Source organism: Ischnura elegans, chromosome X (assembly GCF_921293095.1).
Source record: "Ischnura elegans chromosome X, ioIscEleg1.1, whole genome shotgun sequence".
Taxonomy (NCBI): domain Eukaryota; kingdom Metazoa; phylum Arthropoda; class Insecta; order Odonata; family Coenagrionidae; genus Ischnura; species Ischnura elegans.
In genome coordinates, this window is record NC_060259.1 from 70,487,034 (window position 1) to 70,512,015 (window position 24,982).

Genomic DNA, 24,982 nt, shown 5'->3' on the forward strand with positions numbered 1-24,982 from the left:
TGCGCTTATATTTGCATTGTAGCAACACCTAATTTTCTTCTTATTCTAGAAATAATTCTCCTCTCCACTTTCTATATTCTTTCATGTATACCTTGAAACCTGTCTTGATCGGCCACCGAACGGGTTGAAGATAAGTGACTGCTGGGAGAGGTGACCGCTGAATAGAGGTGGAGACGTGTAAGCTTTCAGGAATTCTTATTTATAAAATGAATCATCTACCTAATATTGGAATCTGGCTAGAATTTTTAATGTGCCTGAAAGAAAGAAAAACTGTTATTTCTCTCCTATTCATCATGAAAGAGTTCAACAAAGTTATGCCACCACCCACTCACTGGTTATAGGGAGTTTTTAATTATAATTCCTTGTTTTAATGCCATTCTAAGGGAATAAACGAAGCAATACAGCCACGGAAGCAGAAGGCTGCACGCTATGGAAGGAAGGCTGTGGTTTTTTTTAATAAGTTAGAGCTCTTTAGAACGCTCTGTACATTTTTTAATGTGGAGTTTTTAGATACAAGGATAGCAACTCCGAAACGAAAATTCAAAATATTTATCCGCTGGCCGTTGAAGAAGGTGGTCGCATGAAATAAATAGAAGTTACAGTGCTCAAACGGGAAATACGTTCAGTTTCAGGGAAATATGACCTCTGATGGTGGTGGCCATAATTTTATTTTAAAATAGATGTGATCATTTGGCCAGGTGTTACGGTTTATGAGGCCAACTTTGCCTCAGTTTTCGCTGATGTTGATGAGTTATTAACATCGAAACTAAAGAGCAAGAAATAAAATTGTCATCCATATATTTTTTCACTTTTTTGGTCCCTCTTCTTTGATATACCTCAAAATATTTTTTCCTTAAAAAATAAATATTAACTCCCTGTTGAAAAAGTTTTCCTGTCCAAAAATAAATGCATGCATGCACCGGACATGAAAAATCCCTTTATGTATATTGCATGGGTAAATAGTATCCAGCAGCAATTTATGGTTATGTCTACTATGATAAGCTATCTATAAGCTATGATTTCATTGAAAAGTGAGATTCGATCCCTTCAGAGGGTCCTTCTCCTCCGATCCGTTTGTAATCTCAAATCTTCGAAACAGTTTGGATTTCAGGGTCTCTTTTCCCCGCAAAAGTTGGCTCATGGTAGTTATCTGAGGTCCCCTTAGCCCCAGGTATACGAGACCCAAGCCAGGGGTTATTAACGCTCGAGCGCTACCATTTCGTGGGATCCTTCCTCGACCTCCGCGAGATAATGCGGGCCCTAGAGAGACAGCTGTCATAGCGTGAGGTAGATATGACCAGTCGTAGCACATTTTTACTTTATTTATTCGGAACCTTACAATTAGAGGTAAATAAATACACTAATCGCTCTCCTGACTGTGGTGCAATGAAGTACGTCTTTTGATCGAGGTTCTACGATGAGCAATATGGATTTATAAAAAGTGATCAGATTTTATCCGAGTGCCTCCAGAAGATTGACAACGCCGAAGCTATGCAAGGGGAGGGGAGAAAGCAATAGGCGTCTTTTTCTCCCCCATTGCCTGCCATTGGAAATGGAAATGATTTCATCGACTGTTTTTATGAATAACTAATATTATTTAGTCCATCTATTATTCTAAGTCTGGGAAAAATTATAGCCTGACTGACGAAATGTGCAAATATTTTCCCTGTCCATTATAATATAATTAATTGATGTATACAGCAAAAGACCGGCATGAGAGATACATGAAATTATAGTGGTATACGACCAGATACATTAATCATTCTATTTTCTAAATAGTAAATATGAACTGCCGCAATTCCTTATTCTATTTGCAGCCAAATCTTATTTTAATTGCAGCCGATTGTAATTCCAAATTTTTCGTGATTAGCATTGATTATCTAGTCTATTTCAAACCATCCCTGTAAAATGTTCATTATTATTCATTGATTAACGTCTCAGCCATCTTGCAAAAACATGTCACCAAGCCAGAATAGTGACGTTCGATATATTTAATTTGCATCCTTAGATACGTCTGAAACTTTAAAGCAATTCCGAGTGCAGCGAAGAATTTTTTTTATATTAACGGTACTAAACTAACAATGAGTCGTGTGATTCGAGTTTTGTATTTGCCGCCCACAATCCCTGAAGTCAGATCGATAGCATCGAAATGCGAGATAATATCGAAGATATCGATAGCTATTCAACTATGATCCCAGCAATGTCATTGGTTGTAATGGGAAGGGTTATTAAGGGATGTTCTCGTAGGCGATGAAGTCCAGTTGTGCAACCTAAATTCAAGTAGTAATCCCGGAGCTACGTCCGTCACCGAAAAACCACGACTGAAGCACCAGCTTTCTTTTTATGACAACAAAAACGCCCATATTTATAAGTAGCGACTCTCGCGTGATACCTCAGAACTACAGAAAATTAAACACCACCCCTCGTCGTTACGAAGGGAGAATGTTTATAAATATTGATATTCGGACAGTTACCTCAGAGTTTTTCTCGTGACTTCTGCTGGTAAGTCTAATTGCTTTGAAATAATTAATTGTTATTTACGTGGTTCGCGCATCAGTAATATGCAGCTTAATTGTGGGCAGTGTTGTTGGTTTTGTTTACACTGTGATATCTCTGTATCCGCGCCAAGATTTCGTGTTCTCATTAATTTCGAGTTTATGTAGCTATAATAAAATTGTTTTTTGGTTCTCACTAGATTATTCTTTGTGGACAAATGTTATAGTTATAATAATTGGCTTCCTGTGCAAGTGTTGATAAGTCTTCTCAATAGCAACGTATACCGAATCCACTTCAATCAGTGCTCAGCTAAACGTCAGTTAAAATTTTTTAAACTAGTCTTTTGGTTTTCGTTTGTAAGTAGGACCTTGCTTACTGACTCAGGAGTACCGGTTTCGTTGTAATTACGATCTGGACGTTCTTGCTTTTGGTCACGTGCGTTTGTGAACAGCTAAAGTTAAAGTTTTTATGCACATCCTCACGTAAGGGTCGTATCATGATCTGCCTGCGTTAAGTGGCTCAGCCACCGTTTTGAGGTTAATTGGCGTGTTATTGTCTGTAAGAGGATTACCTAGAAAACCGTTGGCTGTTTGATGTATTTCCGTGACTTCGGTTCATTTTTGCCGTGCCTGCTGGGGAAGCGATCGATCCCTGTAATTAACAGGATAGCAGTCCCTCCCCTAGGCTGACGGCAATTCCCGTCCTTCCAGTGATCCTCCCGCGCCCCCTTCGTCTGCACTACTGCTCTTTGATAGTCCGTCTCCGGCTCATACGAGTGCCAATACACGTCAGGTTTCTCCGTTTCCGTACGAAGAGATTGTCCGATAATAATCCCTAATTTGTTTTGTAGTGTCAGCTTACTGTCACGATGAATGTTCATGGTTAGAGTTACTTCACTGTACGTCTGCGATATTTTACATCGATTCTCATCTACAGGTGGAGCATGATGCCAGTTGCTTGTTTATGGTGATGACGGAGCTCCAGATGTGGCTTCATCCATCGTAAAGTTGTTAAGATTTATAATTTTTCACTATTATACGTTTAAATTGAATTCTAGGGGGTTAAAATCCCTTTACTATTGTGATAGAAACGCTGTCACCACACATCGCCAAATGAATTTCGTCATTTGTACAATTCTTGTCATAATCGTCTGCAACATGACCGTCGTATATGAGAGCACAGAGCTAATATTGGGACTAAGGCTCTTCCTGGGGCGAATAATTTTCCGCTTTTTTATTGATACTCTCTCGTTGTTTTTCAGGTAGTTTTCAGAAAAAGTTACTTATTTAGGATTTCCCTGCGCAAAGTATTCGATTTATTTTATTGCGTTTTGGTCGCCGTATTATTTGTCAAAACCTTAGTTCAGTGTGCCAGGCTACACACTTTTTTTCAGTATTCAGTGATTCCATATTTTTATTCTCTATTAATTTCTTTCGTCTAAGTAGTGAAGCGGTTATTTTGCTCTCCGCCAAGCTGATAAGAATTTTCTCGCGCTGGGTTTTGTGTTGTTACCATTTGATTGTCGAGTTGAATCATAATCATTGATGTTTACTTTCACCGGTTGCTATGATAATTGTGCAGGTCATTAGTGTAGTGTGGCATAGTGTATGACTTAAAGCGTCATTGTTGGTTTTTTTTAGTTATTCCGAAGAAATTAGAGTTTTAGTGAATAGACTCCCATTATTTAACTTATTCTGTGTGCATGATTAGTTTCGATTTTCAATTATACTGGATCTAAGTTCCATTGAGGAAAATGCTGTCAAGTGAAAAAAATTTCTATTCTCTGGAATTAGTGCTTGGTTTTTGTTCTCGTCAGTACTTTAAAGTTAATTTTTGGTGATTTTTAGCTGCAGATATTGAATGGTCAGGGGCTGTGATGGTATTTGACGTAATGGGAAGCTGGTATATGTGGAGGTTGAAAGCTAGTCACTTGGCCCAGCCACTTCAGAATGGATCTAAAGAGTAGTTTCCCACAGGGAATGGAAGTCATTTTTACTCAGTGTATCATATTTCTGCTGGGTCATGGCCAATCCGGAAAATTACTCTCTGTGATGGGTCAGAGTAGATGACTAATGAGAGAATTTAGATATTGATTACAGGTTCCAGGACCTTATATCAGTTTAATTACAAAGATACTTATGGAAACACATGGCTGCACCTAAGCTGTGGGTTAATCTGGCAGCCCATGCTATTTTTGGGAACTGGTTGTGGCTCTAGGAAAACAACTCAATTCCCACACACGTGAATTTCACGTGGCCTACAGATAAGTGCCAAATAAGCACTGACCAAGTATCAAACCAGCTCCAATTTCAGGTTTTTGGCTGTGATTGGATGGTTAAATGTTGTCATTTTGTAATTTTTATTGGGCCACATAAATGTTCGTTATGGCTGTTCCACATTTTATCTCATTGTTGAACACAGTTCATTCCTACACCATGCAACTGTGAGAATGAGGCAAATCAAAAATGTTGCAATTTTTCGGTTGGTTGAGTTTCATGGTTAATTCGGAAATGCAGTGTTTGTTGTATGAGTGTATTGCATCTCTGGAGAGCATGATATTATGTGTTGAGTGTTTATTTGAGTGAAATTGAATGTTTATTTTGATATCTATGACATTATACATTGGTCTTTTTTAGGCAAAGAAACACCATGTTACAAATTATCCATGAGCAGTGTGTGGCAATAATTCTCCATGCATTGGGTAAGTTATGTGAAAGTATATTGTAGGTTGTTAAAATGGCATAGCCAGGGTACGTAATACTAGTCTTGCATCCTAGGCTTAGTTGCGTGGCAGAGCAATTTGAATTACCTGATGTGACCTGATATGCAATGGAACTTTGTGCTGACTAGTGTATTTAGATGGGAATAGTGGAGCCCAGGCTGTGGATGATCACATCATCATTTTTGATATGCATGTTGTTAGTAAGGGAGCATGGTAGCCTAGTGGGTAGAGCACTTGGCTGCTGATCGAAGTGTCCTGGGTGTCAGTGGCGCAGCGAAACCCCCGCCCCCCCAGAGCTCAGAGGAATTTTTAAGTTTAATCCATTTTACTTAATTGGATTGATATTGCTAATAGAATAATGTAAGGATTAATAAAATATCCCCCAGTAAGCCGTAAAACTCACCATTTTCAACCATTTATCTTAAAATTCCACAATTTATTAATCTCGCACCTACCGCTTATCCTGGTGGGTAGTCCATACCCCCACACACACCGGTATTAGTTGCACCTAAACCCCCCCAGCCTTAATTCCTAGCTGCGCCCCTGCTGGGGGGTACTTTGAGACTACCCCGAAATAAAATTCTCATAGTGTACACTGGCACAGGGAAAGGAACTGGCCCCCCTACCCTGATTACCCCACACATTTCGCTGTCTTGGATGGGCTCTACCCTCACCTTTCCAAACCAACCTTGGGTTGTATCACCAAGTAAGTGAATGCTGCTAGTATGTATCATGTTTTCTCAAGTAGGGAATCAAGTTAGCTCAGTTTCTTTGCATATATGGTCTAATCAGGAAGCGGGAGTTATATGAGCATTAGAGAGCCAGAATTGGATATGCATTAAACCATTGATATATTGGAGCAGTGGTCATAGCAAAGGGAGTCAGTTGTCTTCCCTAGTTACATGTTGTTGATATGTTTTGTTTAGAATCTTATGGAGAGGCTCGAATGATAGTAATATGGCAGTGCCCTTCCTCCAAGATGGTATAAATCCTGGCTATGCCTATGCATAGTTTTTATTTATCATTCACAGTCCACCCTCTGTAACTTGTGATGATAATTGTCTCAGGGTTCTCAGAACCTCTCTCCACAACCTCATCCTTTGTCTAGAATTAAATATGAGTTTTTCGTAAACCTCATAGATTTAGAATTACATATCATGAACTGAATGCAGTTCCCAAGTGTTGGTGCAGGTTTCGCCTCTTCCCATCAATCAATGTAGGTCATGAAAAATATTATGCCTATTTATGTCTTGTACTCTCCACTAATTCTTTGGTAAGTGCCATAGTATGGAGTTTGTGTGGAGTAGACCTACTACCTAGAACACCAGCAGTATAATGCTTAAATCAAGGAAACACTAATTTGTTCAGTTTCCAAATCAAGAGGGAATCAAGCTGACTGATGCTCGTGCAAAAAATTTCTATAGCCATAATTGAATTTTCATTACAATTTAATGAAATCTTTCTATCACATACAAGAGCTGAAATCTTCTGAATTGCTGTTCCTCTAAGCTATTTTTTGGCCAATGACAGGCTTCATTTCACGATATCATTGCTTGAAGCAATTTTCCAAAGATTCAACTCTTGAAGAATTACCTCGTGAATCTGTTACTTCATTTATTTAGCAACAGAGTCATTATTCTTGTCCTCCAAAGTAAGTGTTGGTGCAAGTTTTCTGCTGGGTGGCTTACAATTAGTGTCTTGACATTGTGTGCTCATCTGCTAATGCAAGTGGTTTAAGGGTTGGAAGAGGTATAGGTATTATTTATGCTCTTTCAAGTGAAACTGTTGAAGCTTTGGTTTCCTCATTTCTAAATTAAGATGCTTTGCTTCTTTATGTTAGAAAATGTCATTCGTATGTATTTAGATCCCATTTGTTTGCAATCATTGTCACAGCCAGTGCATAGGTACAAAGCTTAATCAGCTTCACAAAGTATCTGCAATCTCTCCAGTACTTGCAACTTCTCGTCTTAAGGATTTTATGGACTCTAGTGTCCATGTGATTACAGTGAGTGATATAAGGCTAATATTTCTATTCTTTTCATAATATTGTAGCTTCAATTGAGATGGTATGGATAGTGGCTTATCCTTTCATGTGTTGAAGCAACACATCTTCCCATAGCTATGCTACTGCTCATCGAGCATGCTTCTCAACTGCTTAGCTATTTTGAGTCTAAAAATACATCGAGAAGAATATTTGATAAGAACTGTTTAATGTGTAGTTGCATACAGTGGCGGATACAGATGGGGGGCGCGCGCCCCTCCCTTTCGGGTCCGGCCGTATTGGCAAACATGGCAGAACCACGATTGTGACTTTTTTTATATCATAAGATGGCATTGTCTTATATGTGTGTATAATTACATTAATTAAAATTTTATTTTACTCTGCCTGTGACTTGATTATTTTTTATTGCGTTATCGCGATAAAAAGTAAAGGCAACTCAATATATCTTTTGCGCCCCCCCCTAGAGTGTTTTCTGTATCCGCCCCTGGTTGCATACTCATTCAGGGATGTGACTGTTAGTTACTAAAACCCTAAAAATTTACTAAATTCTTCAAATGATATGTGATTTTCAATCTGAGTGAAAAACCCCATAGTGAGTGTATGTGAATTTTATATTGTGCTCCTGTCATTAAACAGTCATAGAAAAATTTGCCCGGATTGCATAATATTTAGCCCTGTCAAATCACTTTCAAATGTGTAAGTGTAAATTTTATGAAAGTTGTTTGCCTTGCTGGGGCAAATGCCCTCTTTTAACCCTTTCGAGACAGCAGAGTTTTCGTCTTAGCATGACTGCTGTACTGAGCCCCAAGAGACTTCTCTCTCGTGGTACAGAGCATTTTTGGAGGACATACGTTAAGAAGGGTCTCGCGGAACCTTTTTCGACCCCTCCCCGCTGGGACTCCGCATTATCTCGGACTCCGAGAGTAGTTGTGCTCCCTCATTTCCGGGTTTACGACCATACCTGCGGCATTGGTTCACGGTCAACTTATGTATTGCTTATATATGTATTTAGCAAATGGATAATTGTTGCTTTCACGTTAATTGCAGACTTCGAATTGAATTCCTCATTTTTTTCTCAGCATTGTCAAATTTCAAACGAAGCTCTAAGGCCAATATTAACGCATTTAATGCAGCAACGATTTCCATGTTGATATATATACATAACTCGAGATATAAGTTAATATTTATCGTAGAATTTCGTTTAAAAATAGTTAACGCTGCTCAAAAGACAAATAATTCAATTCTTAGTTTATTTTTCTTGAGAAATGAACAAATATTAATTTCAAAACCTGACTGGATAAACAATTGTATGACCGCTGTCCCTTACCGCTAAGATGGGTTATAGTAGACGAGGGGTCCGGGTACCTGCTCCCGGATTCCGAGGGTAAATCCTAAACCCCGCAGGGTTGGGTCGCGAGACAAAGACGACGTAAACCCGCACCCGTCCTAAAAGGGCAAGAGCTAGAAAACGTATACATACGGCTTTCGTTTTCCTGGCCAGGAAAATCTCACACGTAAATATACGCCTGTCATCTCCCGGGTCAGGAAACGTCCACACGTATATTTACGTGTATAGTAGGGAAAAGGTTAATTCTCAGCTGAAAACCATTTTTATGACTTTTTAAATGTATGTAATAGTGTCACTATTGTGACTGTAATGGTAAACTGCATTTATATTTTATGGAGTCCTGTTAGCGTCACATCTGCTCCTTGAAATTAACATACATTCATTTTCGCTGCATCCTCATACCATTTCTATTTTTGCTGATTTCATCTTTTATTGCTTTACTATTGCCCATTTTTATTGTCAGGAATTTTAACTGTCAGCAGTGTGTTTAATTTTTGTCTTTGTGTCGGAAATTTGATATTATGTTTAATGTTTCTCAGTCATTAGTTGAGAAGTTAATTTTTGCTCATGTGGATTTCGTGGTGCTGAGAATAGGGGAAAAAGCATGATTTGATTGTGGAAGGAGTATTATGACTAAAACAAAATTGGTTACACAATTTCATTCTTACGTGGAATGCATGACAGTTGGAACTTTTGATATGAGGAAAATGTGCACCTGTAGACACTTGTGGATTGATTCTTTTCCTTGAAATGATGAATCAAAAGTGAATTGATTAATAGTACTTCTGGTTTAGTTATAGTTTGTGGATTTTTCAGTCAGATCATATTTTTCAGATTTATTATTGAGTAAATTATGAGGTGTTATGCATATATTGAGATATGTGAAACTTCTTTTAAAGGGGAAACAATGGCAAGGGTAGAAAATGGTATTTGCTTTAGCTTGGTAGTGCTACTTAAGTGGTGTTTGAGTTTATGAAATAATACTAACCACAGTTTATACATTACTAACAGCACATTCTCTCATTTAAGGAAAAGAAGTTCTCTTTCATTGGCATGTCATGTAAAGTATTTACTTTCCTAAGTGTATTTATGCTTTGGCCTGTGTGTGTTTGATGTCCATGTGTGCTTTCATGGGTGTACCAGGAGTGTGATAACAGTTTGGTGGTGGAGACTGAACGGGGCAGGGTACATGCCTCTTTGCCTGACAATGGACTCACATCGTGGTGCGATGGGTCCGCAACAGTCGCGTGCATCACGGCGCAGCTTGTTCCCTTATGCATCACATACCCTTGTCATGAGGCCAATGACTCGCCCAAGGATCCTCACCAAGGTATTTCAGGTGTGTGTTATTTGTGTTTGTTTTTCTTCCTTTTGTTTTGTTTTCTCCTTGAGTTGCTTTTCTAACTCGATTGTTCTTTAAATATTATTGGCTACCAAGAGAGGAATGGTGCTCTGTAGTTTTTAATGTTTTTTGGAAAATGCTGGTCATTGTGAGATTATAATATGGGATTAAGGTTATTATCTTAGAAGTAGTGTAGCTTTCGCATTGAGGTAATGGTTTTATATGACTGTGGCTCATTTAAGGTTGACAGTGATAGTATTTTACATATTATAGTTTTGTTCTCCTTATTCCTAATGTAATGCTTAGTGTTCTCGGAAAAACTGCATCACCAATCATAATATATTGCACTTAATGAATGCGGAGGACAGTTTGGAATGAAGTTAGTACAGCTGCTGAATCATTGGTATCCCAAGGGTTAATGTTTGATTCCTCTAAGTGGTTGAGCTTTTTGGTTGCACCCTATTTTCGTTCCGAGATAAGATGTGGAGGAGAATTCAAGCCTTTTTATTGCTTCATTCACAATTCTTCATTGGTGTCAGAGGCACTGTTTATTCAGAAGAGGCTGAATCATTGCAATTTTTCTCCTTCCCTTGATTCTTCCCGATGATCTTGTTGGCATATTTACCGATCCTCAATAGTGTAATCTTAATTGCACTGCATAAACAAGGGACTTCGTATGCAGTGCAGGCATGGGAGCAGATATTTATGCACCTAAAGAAGGCATTTGCTGCAAAAAATAATCATTAGACTTGGCCTGGATTCAAGCGCAGGTCATGCATTTTTGGTCAGGCATGGTACTAGTAGCACCCATCCATCATTCATCGAATCAAAATTCCAAGGTGGAACTGAACACTCTGGATTCAAATCCTGGCTGCAGCAGATATTTTTCAAGTGTGTGTTGTTTACGTTTGTTTTTCAACCCATTATTCTATTTTCACTTTGAGTTGCTTTTCTAACGTGATTTATTATTTTAGCTACTACGAGAGGAATGGTTCTCACTGCTGTATCTTGATGTTTTTGGAAAATGCTGGTCATTGGATTATCATATTTATATGAATCTGCATAAATATAGCCTTTTGTGTATTGTAATGGTTTCTGTAGCATGAATTGATGGCAAACATGCATTTGTCTTGCTATAATTAAAATTTTTCTCTATAATGTTAGATTTATAGTCACCATTGCTCTGTGAATCAATCTGTTTGATGTTTCTTTTAAGCTAATGAGGTATTAATCATCAGTACAATTGTATGATTGCTTTTGAAAGCTGATGATGAGATAAGTTGGTATTGAGTTCAGCATCACTCCTCTATCCTCTTCTAAGATGTGTTATCTACAGAAATAGTGTTACAAGAATACTAGTACATAGTAAATTTCTTGTGGTTCATTTTTGTTTACTTTTTGCCGTTTACCATATTTAGCAATGGATTGTGTTGACTTAGCCTGTGAAAATATCTTGATTTTATGGCATGTGTATGAAAAAAAGAGGAGTATAGAGCATAATGCCTGATAAGCGTAAGATTTTCTTCAGAAGGCTCTTTCACCAAAATTATATATTGCTCATAATCTTAGGACTGCGAAAAAGTTAGAAATTATTTTTCCGATTTATAATCTATTGCTTACCATTTGAGTGACTACTGCAAAATATTGAAACCCTTATTGCATTAATGGAATGGTCCATGGGATGCCGTGAAGGCCAATGGTGAGAGAGTCCAATTTCCCCCAGCATCATGGACCCATTCAGGCAGAGCAGTAACTTGTTTCCAGTTTGCTTTTTATATTCTGACACAGATTCTCACTGCTCCTTATGCTCTCATGGCAAGATTCCAGTCTCTGCTCACTATTTTCCATGGAGAATGTAGGTCTTTTTCAAGTTTGCCTCTCCAGAGAAAATATTTCTGATGCTCCTGGGGGACAGTCATTGAAGTCACTTTCTACGCTTGCCCAATCACCATTGGTATCGTTTCCTTCCCTAATTTTCCTACTAGTGAGTATGGATCTAGATCTCTGATGGTGCCACAAAGTTGTAGTTTACAGGGACAAAACAACACTTACGTATCTTCAGTACTGTAAATGGTCAAACTATAGGAGCTTAATATTTTTTCTATTTGTGATGAGACATTTTTTTATGATGAATAAATTTCTTACTGTAAGCATCAACACTGCTATAGTATTGTACTTTTACATGTAATGAAATTTTAGTTACAGGATTAATAAGAGTAATTGATTTCATCTTCCTTTTATAGAGTCTCCTGGTCATAGTACTTCTAGTCACAATTGGAATAAACATTATGTTTATTATGGACACAAGTCGAAGGCTTCAAGAAGAGTCACAGCATTCAGGTAACTGAAAGGCTTGGTGATACACGTGGCATTGAAGTGTTTTCATTCGTGCATACAACCCATAGATATAAAGCTCTATTTGATTAATGCATTGCTTCGACTACCTTTAAAACAGCGTACATATTGTTTTCATATATTTATCACTCTGTTCATTATCGTCTGAAAAAAATTATTCAAGTACTCATGCTAAAATTAATGTCTAATTGGCTTGGTAAAAATCTGTGATTGTATTGTTCATCATCACTCTTTCGCTTCGTATTCATTGAGAGCCCTCATAGCGATTAACCCTTTCACTGCTGTGGACGTACTTTTTCTTCCTCTCTGCCATGCAGTCAGCACTTTCGCCGAAGCACTTCGAAGGGACCCACTAATCAAGGACCCTTTCCTCGACGAACTCTCCCACGCAGGACCGTCTCATCGGCCCTACCAGCGGGGGCCCTACCTCCGGGAAAGTGACCGCTCTGACTGCGATTCGAAAATCAATCAATCAATCCGATCATCACAATATGATTGTTTTCATCGCACTCCTGCCAATCAAGCAATCAAGTACGTCTTTGAGCCGTGTTTCTGCGATGAAAAATAACGATTTTGTTAACTTTGATATAATGGCCGTTTTCCGGTGGTCCGCAGCCACGTTTTGTTGCAAAGTTAACAAAATTGTTATTTTTTATCGCAGAGACACGGTTCAAAGACGTACTTGATTGCTTGATTGGCAGGAGTGCGATGAAAACAATCATATTGTGATGATCGGATTGATTGATTGATTTTCAAATTGCAGTCAAAGCGGTCACTTTTCCGGAGGTAGGGTCCCCGCTGGTAGGGCCGATGAGACGGTCCTGCGTGGGTGAGTTCGTCGAGAATAGGGTCGGGGATTAGTGACCCTTCGGAGGGTGTACCACACCCATCCTGGAAGTACCTGCTCCATGGGCCCAGGAAACGCATTTTACATTTTCGCCGCATGTGAGGAGAAGGTTTCCGGAGATTGAACAGCAGTGAAAGGGTTAAAGTTAATCTTTTCTAATAAAGATCACGAAGTACAAAAAGCACCAGTATCTTATCATGTTATTGCTCAGGCATCTCATGCCATTATAATCTCTCTGCTCTTCTTGTTGTTCCTGTGAATTGTATCCAGGGGAAGAGAAGGAACTGACATTGTCTTTGATTTCATTCAGTCATGTAATGGTAAATGGAATCATGGGAATTTTTTATTCATTTTGTCATACAAACAAGAAAAACTTAATTTCTGCTATGTAGTTATATTACAAAAAACTTTCTTACATTTTAGGACCAGGAGGATGATGTTTTGCCATTTGCTCTCAATCTTTTGATGTACAATGTAAAAAATCAATACCGGGGTCATTACACTGCAACTCAGCAAATGTTTGTTCCTTAGGGTCTTAGATTTTGATGAAAATTTCTATATGAGTCTATATCCACCTCAAACCAAATACTACAAGACCATTTCAAGAAAAAATTCCATTATATTAATCGAAATCTGAGACCCTAAGGTACACACTTTTGTCTAATTCAGGTGGAATGGGCCACCAATTATTTCATTTGGAAATTTTTTCCTCTGTACCCTTTGAATGAAATGATGTGAATGACTTTACTGTAGTAATTACATATGAAATATAATGATTGACATTTTGCCGTTGCTTTGCATATATATTAAATACACAACTGCCAATATATATGTGAGATTCGCTTGGGCTGAAAATTCTAAGGAAATAGTGTGTGTGTGGAGTAAAAAATTTATCCCGATTCAATAGAGAATTTTTCAATTATCAGCAATGCAAGTGCTATAAAATAGCTCTCTTAACACAGTTCCAGGTGACAACGATGATCATGTCCATGCAGAAAGTAGGCGGAATACATTACGCCTTCAAGAGAGTGTACCAAAGTCTTTAGCCATTGATGTGCTTTCTAGCCAGATGAAAGTGTCTGTGTCAGTGGATGGCACTACTGTAAGCATTTTTGCATTTTACAAGTTTTTGGAGCATGCTTTTTTATTTAGCATATTGTTTGGCTTTTTATTTTTGCTGACCTGGTGATGCTTCAGATTTTTTGTTTTTGCTTCCAACTTTTAATGGAGCTCATTCAGCAGTCATCGCCCTCTCAGGCTGTAATTTTTATTCTTTTTGATTCTGCCAAAATTTCACTTTGAATATTGCCCAATGCTCAATCATGCACTACGATTTTTTAAATACAATAATGTTTAATTTATCTATGGGAGTTATTTCCAGAAGTTAAATTAAATCTACCATATCTTTATAAAAATTGTGGCTTGGTTTTTTTGTACTTGCTTCTTTAAGTGCAATTGATAGGGCTCCTAAATTGTAGTAAATAAAAACTTCACAATGCGGTGAGAAAAGGTAAAAAAAATAAATGTATGAGGTCTGTATAAAGATCCTATTCTCAACAAAGGTACTAAATAAAATTGTGAAATAAAACCTATTTCACGTACAAAATGAAATTTTTAAATATCCAAATGCACTTCTAATGTTGGAGGAGAGGTCTGTAGAAGAGGAAGGAAGATGTGTGGGCATTATGTCGGAGGGTTTTACTCTGAGGTGGAGATCAAATTATGTTGGACCATATCTCTCAAATGTACTGACATAGGTGGCAAATGCGACCCTCAATGCGACACAATGGCAAATGCGACCCTCAATGTCATTCATTTCATCTTTTTCACAAACATGGGACTTTTTCAGTCCCAAAAAAACTCAATTTTTGGTCCTTTGTTTTTGGGGCCATCAGGACCTGGGTTCCCTAACCAAATTTTAGCATGTGATTATGAACTTCGTTGTAATCATTTAGACATTAGGAAAACATCACTCAGTGATTTAACACTAGAACTACCGATGGAGTTTAAAAAGCGTGTACTATTTTATTTTCTAGAACTATTTTAATCACTAAGCCTTATTTTATGTCAAAAATGAATAAAAGTCACGGAATTTCAGGTTAGAATTCGGAAAATTTTAGTCAGGGTGGAGAAATAAAAATCGCGAGGAGTCAAAATGACTCCCCTGGTAGTTCTAGTGTTAACCCAAAGCTCAGTTTGTATTATTGAGGTTCAAGCTCCCCCTGACTGAGCCACGGGTGAGTGAATTTCAAATATTCAGGGTTGGGAGACCAGATCCTTTCTGTGGGAAACCTCTTGCACTTCGAGGATTTTAACTGGGGGTGCTCGCAGGAGACACCCATAATTTGAAACTGGTACCCTTCGATCAGCGAACAAGTGCCCAACCCTCTTGGCTACCACGCTCTTTGTTCTACATTACTTTTCCAAAATTTGAATAATAATGGTAGACTTTATTCTGTCTATGAACATTTGAGAAGGTCATGGGTTTATATTTTTTGAGTGTACTGGCCTTAATAAATGCCTCTGTTGTATAATAGTTAAACTTCTCTTAATACAGATTTCTTTTACTAAAGAGTCTTCTAGGGAAATGTGTTGTGTGGATGATCCCTAAAGGGTTTCAGGTGATTCTGGCAGAAAAGTTCACGAATCCAGTCTATCCTAGCTTTGCAGAATTAATGCTTGACAATTTGCTCCTTTTTTCTGTCAAATACATAAAACTCATTATCAGAATACTCATTAACAATGGATTATAGGTTTATGATTTTATGCCATCGCAACTGGCAAAACTCACACTTCACAGTATGATTTTTGCTTGGAATCCACTTCCTCTAGTTCACCAAAATATAATGAAATTGGCCTGAAATGTATTGCTGACATAACTGAGGATAAGGAAGCTGCAGAAAGTGAAGGGCACAGCTGTCATCTTGAAAAATCGATTTTTAATAATGATGGGCTCCCTGTAGTAGAAAATGTAAAAAGTGAATGTTAATTCAGAAAGAGCATAGCATGTGGGCATTTGGTTCACATATTTACCAAACCCATTGATATCTTGTCTCCTATATTTGGGGCAGATGTCATTTTTCATTTTGTGGGAGAGGGAAATCTTAAAGTTTAGGATAGGGATTTACCGTATAAGCGTGTGTAAGAGGCGCACACGTGTAAGAGGCGCACCCCTATTTTGAGGAAGGAAGCTGTAAAGAAAAAAAATTTTGCGACATTTTTTTAATCCTATCGTGCGGTGTTGCAGACGTATGCCTGGAATTTCGACAGTTATCAAAATTTCCTCTTTCAGTACTATTTGAAAGAGGAAATTTTGATAACTGCGGCGGTAATAGAGGCATAAGAGGGAGTAGAAAGAGTTCCGATCCTCTCTTAGCATATGCCATCGCTCTACGTTGCTTGTCATACTCACGAACAATTTTGTTTAAAAGCTTTCGCAGGAGTATTGCAATAGAATTGTAGCCGTGGAAAATTTTAAGGCAAAACACGACAGGCACATAGCATGAACTTTCCCAAGAGATTGGACAACAATCGGGGCAATCTCAGCGCCGTAGGATAATAACCACGTCGTAGATTTAAGGCCCCTTGCACACACACCGATTTTGGACGGCCGGTAAAATATCGGCCGTCCACATTCCAATAGTGAACAATGGGAGAGCATTGGAGCTTGCACACGTACCGAACACGCGCCGGCACCGGCTAAATGCTGGTTAGCTGCCGGCCATTGTCACTGTGGATCGCCGGCGCCGGCTCAAAAAACATAGCAACTTATCGTTTGACCAGTAAAAATCCGGCGTGTGTGCAAGCATCGCTTCGCCGGTAAAATATCGGCCGATATTTTACCGGCCGTCCAAAATCGGTGTGTTTGCAAGGGGCCTAACGGAACTACACTCGGCCCTCCATCAGCCAATGCCTCGGCCCTTTTTTTCCTTTCCGAGACTCCACAGGAAAATAGGAAATTATCAAGTTACAGGGGACCAATGGAAACGTGTTTCATCCCTACTCCATCTCACCAACTGACCTTTTTCGGTCTACCAGGTTCAATTCTCCGAGTTTCTGGAGGTCAAATGCTAGGTGAGTCACCTTCTGAGCTCGAAGATATCTCGATATCTTTCAGCAATTGTATGACACGCACGAGGTTCTAAAAAGAATTAGACCTAACGCGACGTATATCTGACAGCATTTAAGTTTTTTGAGCTCTAATTGATTGACACAAAGATTTATAGCTAAAACAAGGCTAATAATATTCAACATAGTCCTAACAGCACAATTTCGGAAGAAACAAGCGTAGCATGAGCGCATTTAAACAAGACGAGACGGACTGGAAACTTCAGGCAATGCAAACTGCGTGTATCACATTGCTGCGCCTTCGCTTTAAAGGCAACGACATCACATGCAAGATCGGACGTGTTCTTCCCTTGCTCCTTCACTCAGAGCCTCGTAGCTTGAAATACGGAGGGGAGGGAGCGCACTCCTTCCCCTCGACCTCTCCTTCAGCGCTCTTCACTTATTAGCATTTTTGATTTCTTCTATCCACCATTTAGTCCAACAATGAACACACTCGTTCGATTTTTTTAAACCGAAGGTTTTGACACCAATATAATTTTCAGTAGCAAAAATCCTCATATCAGCGCCTGAAGATGATTTTTGAAAAATCAGGTGCTCAGCGTAATGGAAATTGCTCGGCAAGACAGATGTTGACTATTAACCAGGTATGTCCTTCAAAACTACGCGTTTATCTAAGCGATTACTCTATGCAGTATAAATTAGGCAGGATGCCCACTTGTGGCATTAAATTTAGCGTGCTCCGGAGCGAATCACCCCACACGATCTTTTCCATGTTCACCTCTGGGGTACCGATGTGACGGCGCGATGCTTACGAGTAAGAAAAGCAAACACGAGCATTTAAAAATGCGTCACTAAGGGAGAAACTCCCCTGCCTGCCGCTTGATTTTGACCCAGGGTTTCAGATGACTGACTCACGCTGAAAACCAAGGCCACTCAGTTCCCCTTGGACTTGCGACCGACTTTTTTTCATATGCTTTTCAACTGCGTTTTGTTTGCTCAAAACATGAATGGTAAAAGAAGGCATCATAAGTAACACAGGTGTATGGTATACTCCCAATTATCCGGGCTGATGATGGGGAGAGGTGGCACGAATAATCGGAAAACACAAATTACCCAAACTTTCACTTTAATTTCTTGTAATTTTCACCATGTACGTAAATCAATCTATTATTATCTATGCACATTTGATGTTATTTTAGATTACTTCCCGTAATCATTAGCAGCTTTCTTTTCCCGACTGCGATTTTTTTTGCGGTGATAATGTGATTGTACTTGTATTCTTACTGCTCGGTGTAATGCTTAGTTTCCAATAAACAGCGTATCTGTGGCTGCGAGATCACAGATTCAGAAACGTGGTTTGCACGAACGCTTCAAAAGCGCTGAACGACGTTGGAAACACTATCAGGCACCATGCCACATATTTGCTTCTCGCAAAAGTTGACCGGGATGCAGATCCATGAACATCAAGTGCGACTGCACACTGTGTTGCTCGGAAAACAGGACCATGGTACTCCAGTGATGGCAGCTGGCACGCAATCACCCCATCACCCAGCAGTGGTAATAGGAAACCAGGGCTTAAGGCAAACTGTCTACGCAAGAAAGTGCCTTGCTATGACTCATGCATTTCCTTCACTTCTACAATTCCCTTCCTCTCCAGATTGGCCTTGACTAGTCACGACGTAAACATGCCGGAGTGCAATGAAATCTTTGGTTCCCTTGGGCCGTATTCAAATGTATGCGAGTCCAGGGCAATAATTGTGTGTTTGCGAAATAAAATATACATATAATGATCGCAGATAACATTTTTCTACATTTATGATTCTTTTACCATTCAAGAATCTTCAAAAATTATACCCGCCATTTTATTTATGTTTTTTTTTCCCCACCACTGATCGTTGCCCGCAATCAGGCATCCAAGTAAATTTGAAACATTCTTTGTGAGAAAGTAAATAAAATACATCTATTTTACGATGGGAATTCTAATGGAAATAATACGCCCAGTGTAGCCATGGATTAAAATGCAAATATCCTGCTACTTTTGTGTCCCGCTTTATTTTTTTTTACGAAGGTCGTGGAAAACATTGAAGGAGTATGAAGTCATGCACAGATAATCCTCAACACAGATAAGCCACACCTTGGATAATCAGGAGTCTGTTGTAATATAGAATTGATTAGTTAAATAGAGAAAATACATTAATGCTGTTAAAAAAATACTCATTTTCGACTCGATTCTCGAGTGTGTGGCAGTTTGATGTTAGTTCTGCAGAGGAATGGTGGATCGCATAGATTTTGCATTAATTTTTTTTATAAATGCCCCATAGCCATTAGGCTAATTTTTGCTACATGCTTTTTTTTTAACTTTTCTTAATTTTTCTTTAAATTGACCTTTGCTTGTGAAGAAGATGTTGTAAATTTAATTTAATATCGAAGTTTTTGTCTACCATGAATGGCAACTTTGATATATGATTACTATCTCATTTTATTGTACAGATTTTGGAAGATGGAGAAGATCACAAAGGAAGAGGGATTCATGTCTTGGTGTTAAATCAAGCAAGTGGGAGTGTTATGGCTCTGAGAACATTTGACACCTACTCACCTCATGAAGATGAAGCGATGGCCCTCTTCTTAAACATGGTGTCTGATGGAAGAATAATAGTATTTGCTATTAAAGTAAGAATTTGTTTTCTGCGTTGACATTTTTTAGAAGTCAAAGAAATAACGCATTGACTACCCTTTTCTGATGTTTACTTTCTTCTTTAGGATGAAGGCACTTTTCAAATGAAGCAACCAGCTCGAGATTTACTCAAAAGGCTCGGATCTAAAAGGGCCCAAGTCATTGGTTGGCGTGATATGTGGGCGATGGTAATCCATAAAGGTGGCAAGATGTTCGGGGAGTCATACAGTAAAAGTTCAGAATTTAACACTTGGGGTGCTCCTGTGATTCTTAGAGTTGAGGTACCTCTTGTACCTTTTGAAGGTAAGACATTGTTCTTCTATCCATATGAAGTATTTACATGTTTAGTGTACAATTAATTATTGTGCATACCCTGTGCAGATATTCAAATACTAGCAATTTAGTGGGATTAGTAAGAACTTATCATTTCCCTTGCAAGAGATTAACTTCGTTTCATTGCCAACTCTAGGCTACATTTTTCCACCATCAATGATTTGATAATTGTATGAAATGGAAAATAATCCTTTTCTACCTCCAGAGAAGCAATGAGAAGGAGAAGGAAACTAAATTATGACTAAATAAGGCAATTTCACGGTTTTCTTGCAAACATTAACTTAAAATGTGTACACAGGGTCCAAACTGGATTTCCTGCCAATCATTCCCTACCACTTTTTGGCATTGTATCTGGTATAAACCTCGAGAATCGTGGAAACCAAGAAAGAGCCAAACCGACCTATCCCTGCATCAAAGTTTCCGACTGCCCCACACAATGTAATCCATTTTGGAGTGGGCACAAAATAATCTTTCAAGGGCTTCCACAGACAGCCATTTCAGGTCCATCACAAAAGATCCACAAATTTTCCTTGTGTACATGTAGGAACATTATTGTAGCACTCAGATGGAATTGAGAAGAGGAAGGTTAAGTGTAGAGGTGTGTCATAGGAGGGGTAAGGCTAAGGGAAGAGGATAGGGAAAAAGGAAATAGGGAAAGTCTAAAATATAATATAGAAATAGAAATAAATGTTCTGTTTTCTGGGCACTGAAGAAAAATTTATAGTAAGATAAATAGCTAATGTCAAGTAAGGGTAAGGACTAATCTCTATGAAGCTGCCTTCTCTCAGATTGCAATCACCAAATTTGTCTTAACCGCCATGCCCATTATTTTTGTGGTAAATGGGTCTTAATCGGTCTCTTTTTTCATTCTGAGTGAGAGAATCCTCTACTTCCTGCTTTTAGCGATTCTCATTTGCATAAGCCACTGCTGTAAATCTATTCAGACATGTATAAAAAATATCATCGAGTTATTTTATATACATTCTATGATCAATTTCCAAATAACATAATTTTCTGAATCCTACATGAAAAGTAGCATGGGTTACACCACAGCAATTTTTCTTATGATACCATTGGAAAGGCGAAGAACATGTACTTTCTCTGTGAGAGGAATCTCGGAAGAATAGCAACCCCACTCTACCAGGGATATTGACCTTGAAATGGACTAAAGAGGCCTATACATTTTTTCCCGAAGTCAAGCCCATAGTGTATGTGAGTGAGTGGTTTTACCTTTGTGTATGTGTGAGTGGTATCTCAACTTAGGCAACCTTAGCAGGGCCCCATCAACCCTTGCAAAATTTCTTTGTGTCGAGTCAGTGCTTGTGAATGAGTTTCCTGGCTAGATAAGCCCCTGGTATCTGTACCTGTATTTTTACTTGTTGGTCACCATTGCAAATTATCGGTTTCTTGTATGCCAACAAAGTAAACTCATTTGTACCTGTGACAAAACCCCAAAATGTCACAGATATTTCAGATCTTTTCGTTTCACAATTTAGGCCATAGATATCACCTTCCCTATTAATTGAGTTATTTTGTACTCTGCCTTTTTAAATCAGATCTAGTGCCACACATCCCATTTTTACCTGCTCACCTTCTTACCCTATTATAAACGTGATTCAAAACTCTCCGATTCCATACTTATAAATTGCTTTTATGTGCAGGGGTAGGGATAATACATATGTATTATCTTATGTATGTCTTCACTTTTACTAAATGCCCAATGTACAAATTAATGTGTAATTATTGCCCTCAAACTGCTATTCTTTCCGTAGATTTGTTTACAAATAATAATACTGACATTATTTCTTATGTTGTCATTCAGATTATTGTCAGAGCAGCAGGAAATAATAAACAATGTGTGATGATATGAAATTTGTTCCACCATGTCCATAGTATATTTTTCATTCATGGAAGGAACAATAAATAGATTCCTGAAGCTTATAAAATTAGGCTTTCCATCGTAATGCAATTTCAGTGTAGATTATTTGTTATCATTTCGTCATGGATTGTAATCTGTCATAACATTACAGATAGTGAATGTGATTGGCCCTACTCAGAGGAGAACAGGAGGAGAAGAGATTTCTGTAATCACATCGAGGGTTATGGCAGCGTGTGTAGCTGCACTGACCCAGCACCACTTATATTTAATCCAGAAACGGTAAGTACACCTGGAATATATCATGGTAGACAACTTATTTTTAGACATTATTAATATGAATGAAAAGCTGTGATTAAATTTGGTGCATTTCAAATTTTATTTGCACTTTATATTCTTACATTATGGAGGAAAATGTTCTCATATATTGTTATCTTTTATGTATAACTTGTGAAAAAATTAATTTCAATCTTCATTGAAAAACAACAGGCTAATAGATTGGCCTGTGACATTCTTCGCACATACCACTCTGGCCAATTGATGGGCACTTGACCGGCACTAAATGGGTTAATACAGTGGCAACTTAATTAATGTTGGATTAATAAAAGTCTTACTTTTTTTCAGATTTTAAATAATCAAGTCAACGATGTCCCAGTGGCGATCATTGCCAGCAACAGACCTCACTACTTGTACAGGTAAGTCACATCTGTTTTTCTCGGGGTGGAATATGCCATTAAAGTGCATCATGACATAGCCCTCATGTCCTCAGTCACTCGCAAGTGGCTGCCATGATGTACATGTGTATATGTAATGGTAAATCTCAGAATTGATAACCATTGAAAATTTATGGTAATTTGAAATAAATATAAAACATCTTACTGCTATGAGGAGTAGGGAGAGATTGCACTGGCGATTCCAGGGCAGAGTGGATATGCATATTTCTTAAATCTCTTCTTGGGTGGAAAAACCTCCTGAACAAAATGATATTTTTGGGACTTGGGTTGATAACACGAGCACATGAGGTTTAATTGATCTGAGATTCACACTTTATCTAATTTTGTAATCAACCCATCACTGTTATGAAATATATTTTTAATAAATGGTCAATGGTGTGTTTAAAGTTTAGTAACATTAGGAAATTTATTACTCACCATTGTCGCCCTGCTTACCTCAGTAATAAATATGAAACCATGAACTATCAACGTTTCCATTGCAGTGGAGGAATGTCATTAACAATAAGTGTAATTCTGAGTGGTTAATTTGAAATAAATTTTCTGTTTGTAGGATGCTTCGATCTCTTCTTTCTGCTAATGGTGCTAATCCTGATATGATAACAGTGTTTATTGATGGCTACTTTGAGGAGCCTCTGGAAGTTACTAAGTTGTTTGGTCTTCGAGGAATCCAGCATACACCTATTGGGGCTAAGAATGCGAGAATCTCTCAGCATTACAAAGCCTCTCTCACAGCTACCTTTAACATATTTCCTAATGCAAAATATGCCATTATTGTTGAAGAAGATTTGGATGCTTCACCAGATTTCTTCAGGTATTATTTTACTGAATTTTTAAATGGAGATTTGTGATTTTTTAGAAAAGATGGGATGGTTTGAAATTCTGCTTTAAAGTTGCAAATTCTCCCTATTCTGGAGTTCTACAGAATGTTGGTGTTGAAATAAGTATTTGCTGATATGTGTATAGTAATACTCTTTTTCTGGCATTTATTGTTGTGGGGACTTAAAGATAAGGTGAATGCAACAATGAGATTCTTTCAAATTCCTAGGGAGATACTTTAGACGAAAATTAATTTTAATATTTTGAAATTTTCTTGTGGGAAACGATATTATTTTCGGTTAATTAATGCCTGTCTACACGACAGAAGGTGAAGAAAGTTTTGTGGACTCCAAATTTTGAGTATTTAAAAATGATTCATGTGTGATGCATAAATGGTGTGTGGTGGCTCTGTCTTATCTAGATAGTGAACTAACTCACTATTTTCTTCATATTCAGCTATTTTAGTCAAACAAAAAGACTGTTGGAAGAGGATGAAAGTATTTATTGTATATCTGCTTGGAATGACCAAGGATATGAGCACACTAGTGAAGACTCTAGCCTTTTGTACAGAGTAGAAACAATGCCTGGCTTGGGTTGGCTGTTGAAGCGCTCACTCTACAAAGATGAATTAGAGGCTAAATGGCCAACACCTGAAAAGGTAAATACATCCAGATGCTGGTGTTTACAATGTTTCTGTTATGCCTGTATAAATGCTTTATTAAGTGAGTAATGGACCAATTATGTTTGTTCTTTTCAAAAAGATGTGGGATTGGGACATGTGGATGAGGCTCCCTGAAGTGCGAAGAGGTCGAGAGTGTATCATTCCTGATGTGTCTCGCACGTATCATTTTGGAGCTTCTGGCCTGAACATGAATTCCTACTTTCAAGATGTATACTTCAAGAAGCATTCCTTCAACACTCAACCCCATGTTGAGATGAGGAACATTGATGAGTATGTCATGATTACTAATCATTGTAATACACATGGGCATATCCAGTGGGAGGTAGGAGGAGGCAGGCTCCCTCTCCCCCAAAAGCAAAAATCACATAAAAAATCAGGACTGGATTGGCGCAGAAGTTTTCGAAAACTTTCTTTAAACCCATGAAAAATGGCATACGTTTAAGACGTCTAACTAAAATTAAAATATTTTCAAGCAAATAATTTAAAAAACAAATTAAGCACTGTTATTTTTTTCTAAAAATATTGGTTTCATTCACCTATGCCATGCTAAATTGTTACAGCTTGAACGACCATGGCTTACACCCTCCTAGTTTTGATCCTGGGTACGCCCTTGGTAATACAAATTTACTTAAAGTGGCTAATGCTTTTCAATTAGCCATTTTTCGACTCTTTTTACCATTTTATTAC

General features: G+C 38.2%; 1 protein-coding gene across 6 annotated transcripts in view; it reads left to right on the forward strand.

Annotated features, from left to right (window-relative positions):
* The first annotated feature begins 2,210 nt into the window (after positions 1-2,210).
* LOC124170807 (protein O-linked-mannose beta-1,2-N-acetylglucosaminyltransferase 1-like) overlaps positions 2,211-24,982 on the forward strand; it is a 28,173-nt gene continuing 5,401 nt past the window's right edge. The window contains exons 1-13 of one of the 6 annotated variants that reach the window (XM_046549773.1): positions 3,199-3,302; positions 3,433-3,502; positions 5,133-5,197; positions 9,712-9,907; positions 12,154-12,250; positions 14,075-14,214; positions 19,671-19,850; positions 19,941-20,157; positions 22,218-22,345; positions 22,688-22,758; positions 23,348-23,608; positions 24,070-24,271; positions 24,375-24,565. In XM_046549773.1, the coding sequence (XP_046405729.1) occupies positions 9,758-9,907; positions 12,154-12,250; positions 14,075-14,214; positions 19,671-19,850; positions 19,941-20,157; positions 22,218-22,345; positions 22,688-22,758; positions 23,348-23,608; positions 24,070-24,271; positions 24,375-24,565 (1,637 nt within the window). In that variant the 5' untranslated portion in view covers positions 3,199-3,302; positions 3,433-3,502; positions 5,133-5,197; positions 9,712-9,757. Of the gene's footprint in view, positions 2,503-3,198; positions 3,303-3,432; positions 3,503-5,132; positions 5,198-9,711; positions 9,908-12,153; positions 12,251-14,074; positions 14,215-19,670; positions 19,851-19,940; positions 20,158-22,217; positions 22,346-22,687; positions 22,759-23,347; positions 23,609-24,069; positions 24,272-24,374; positions 24,566-24,982 lie in introns of those variants that run through there. The other 5 variants (XM_046549774.1, XM_046549772.1, XM_046549775.1 and 2 more) reach the window with 5 other exon arrangements.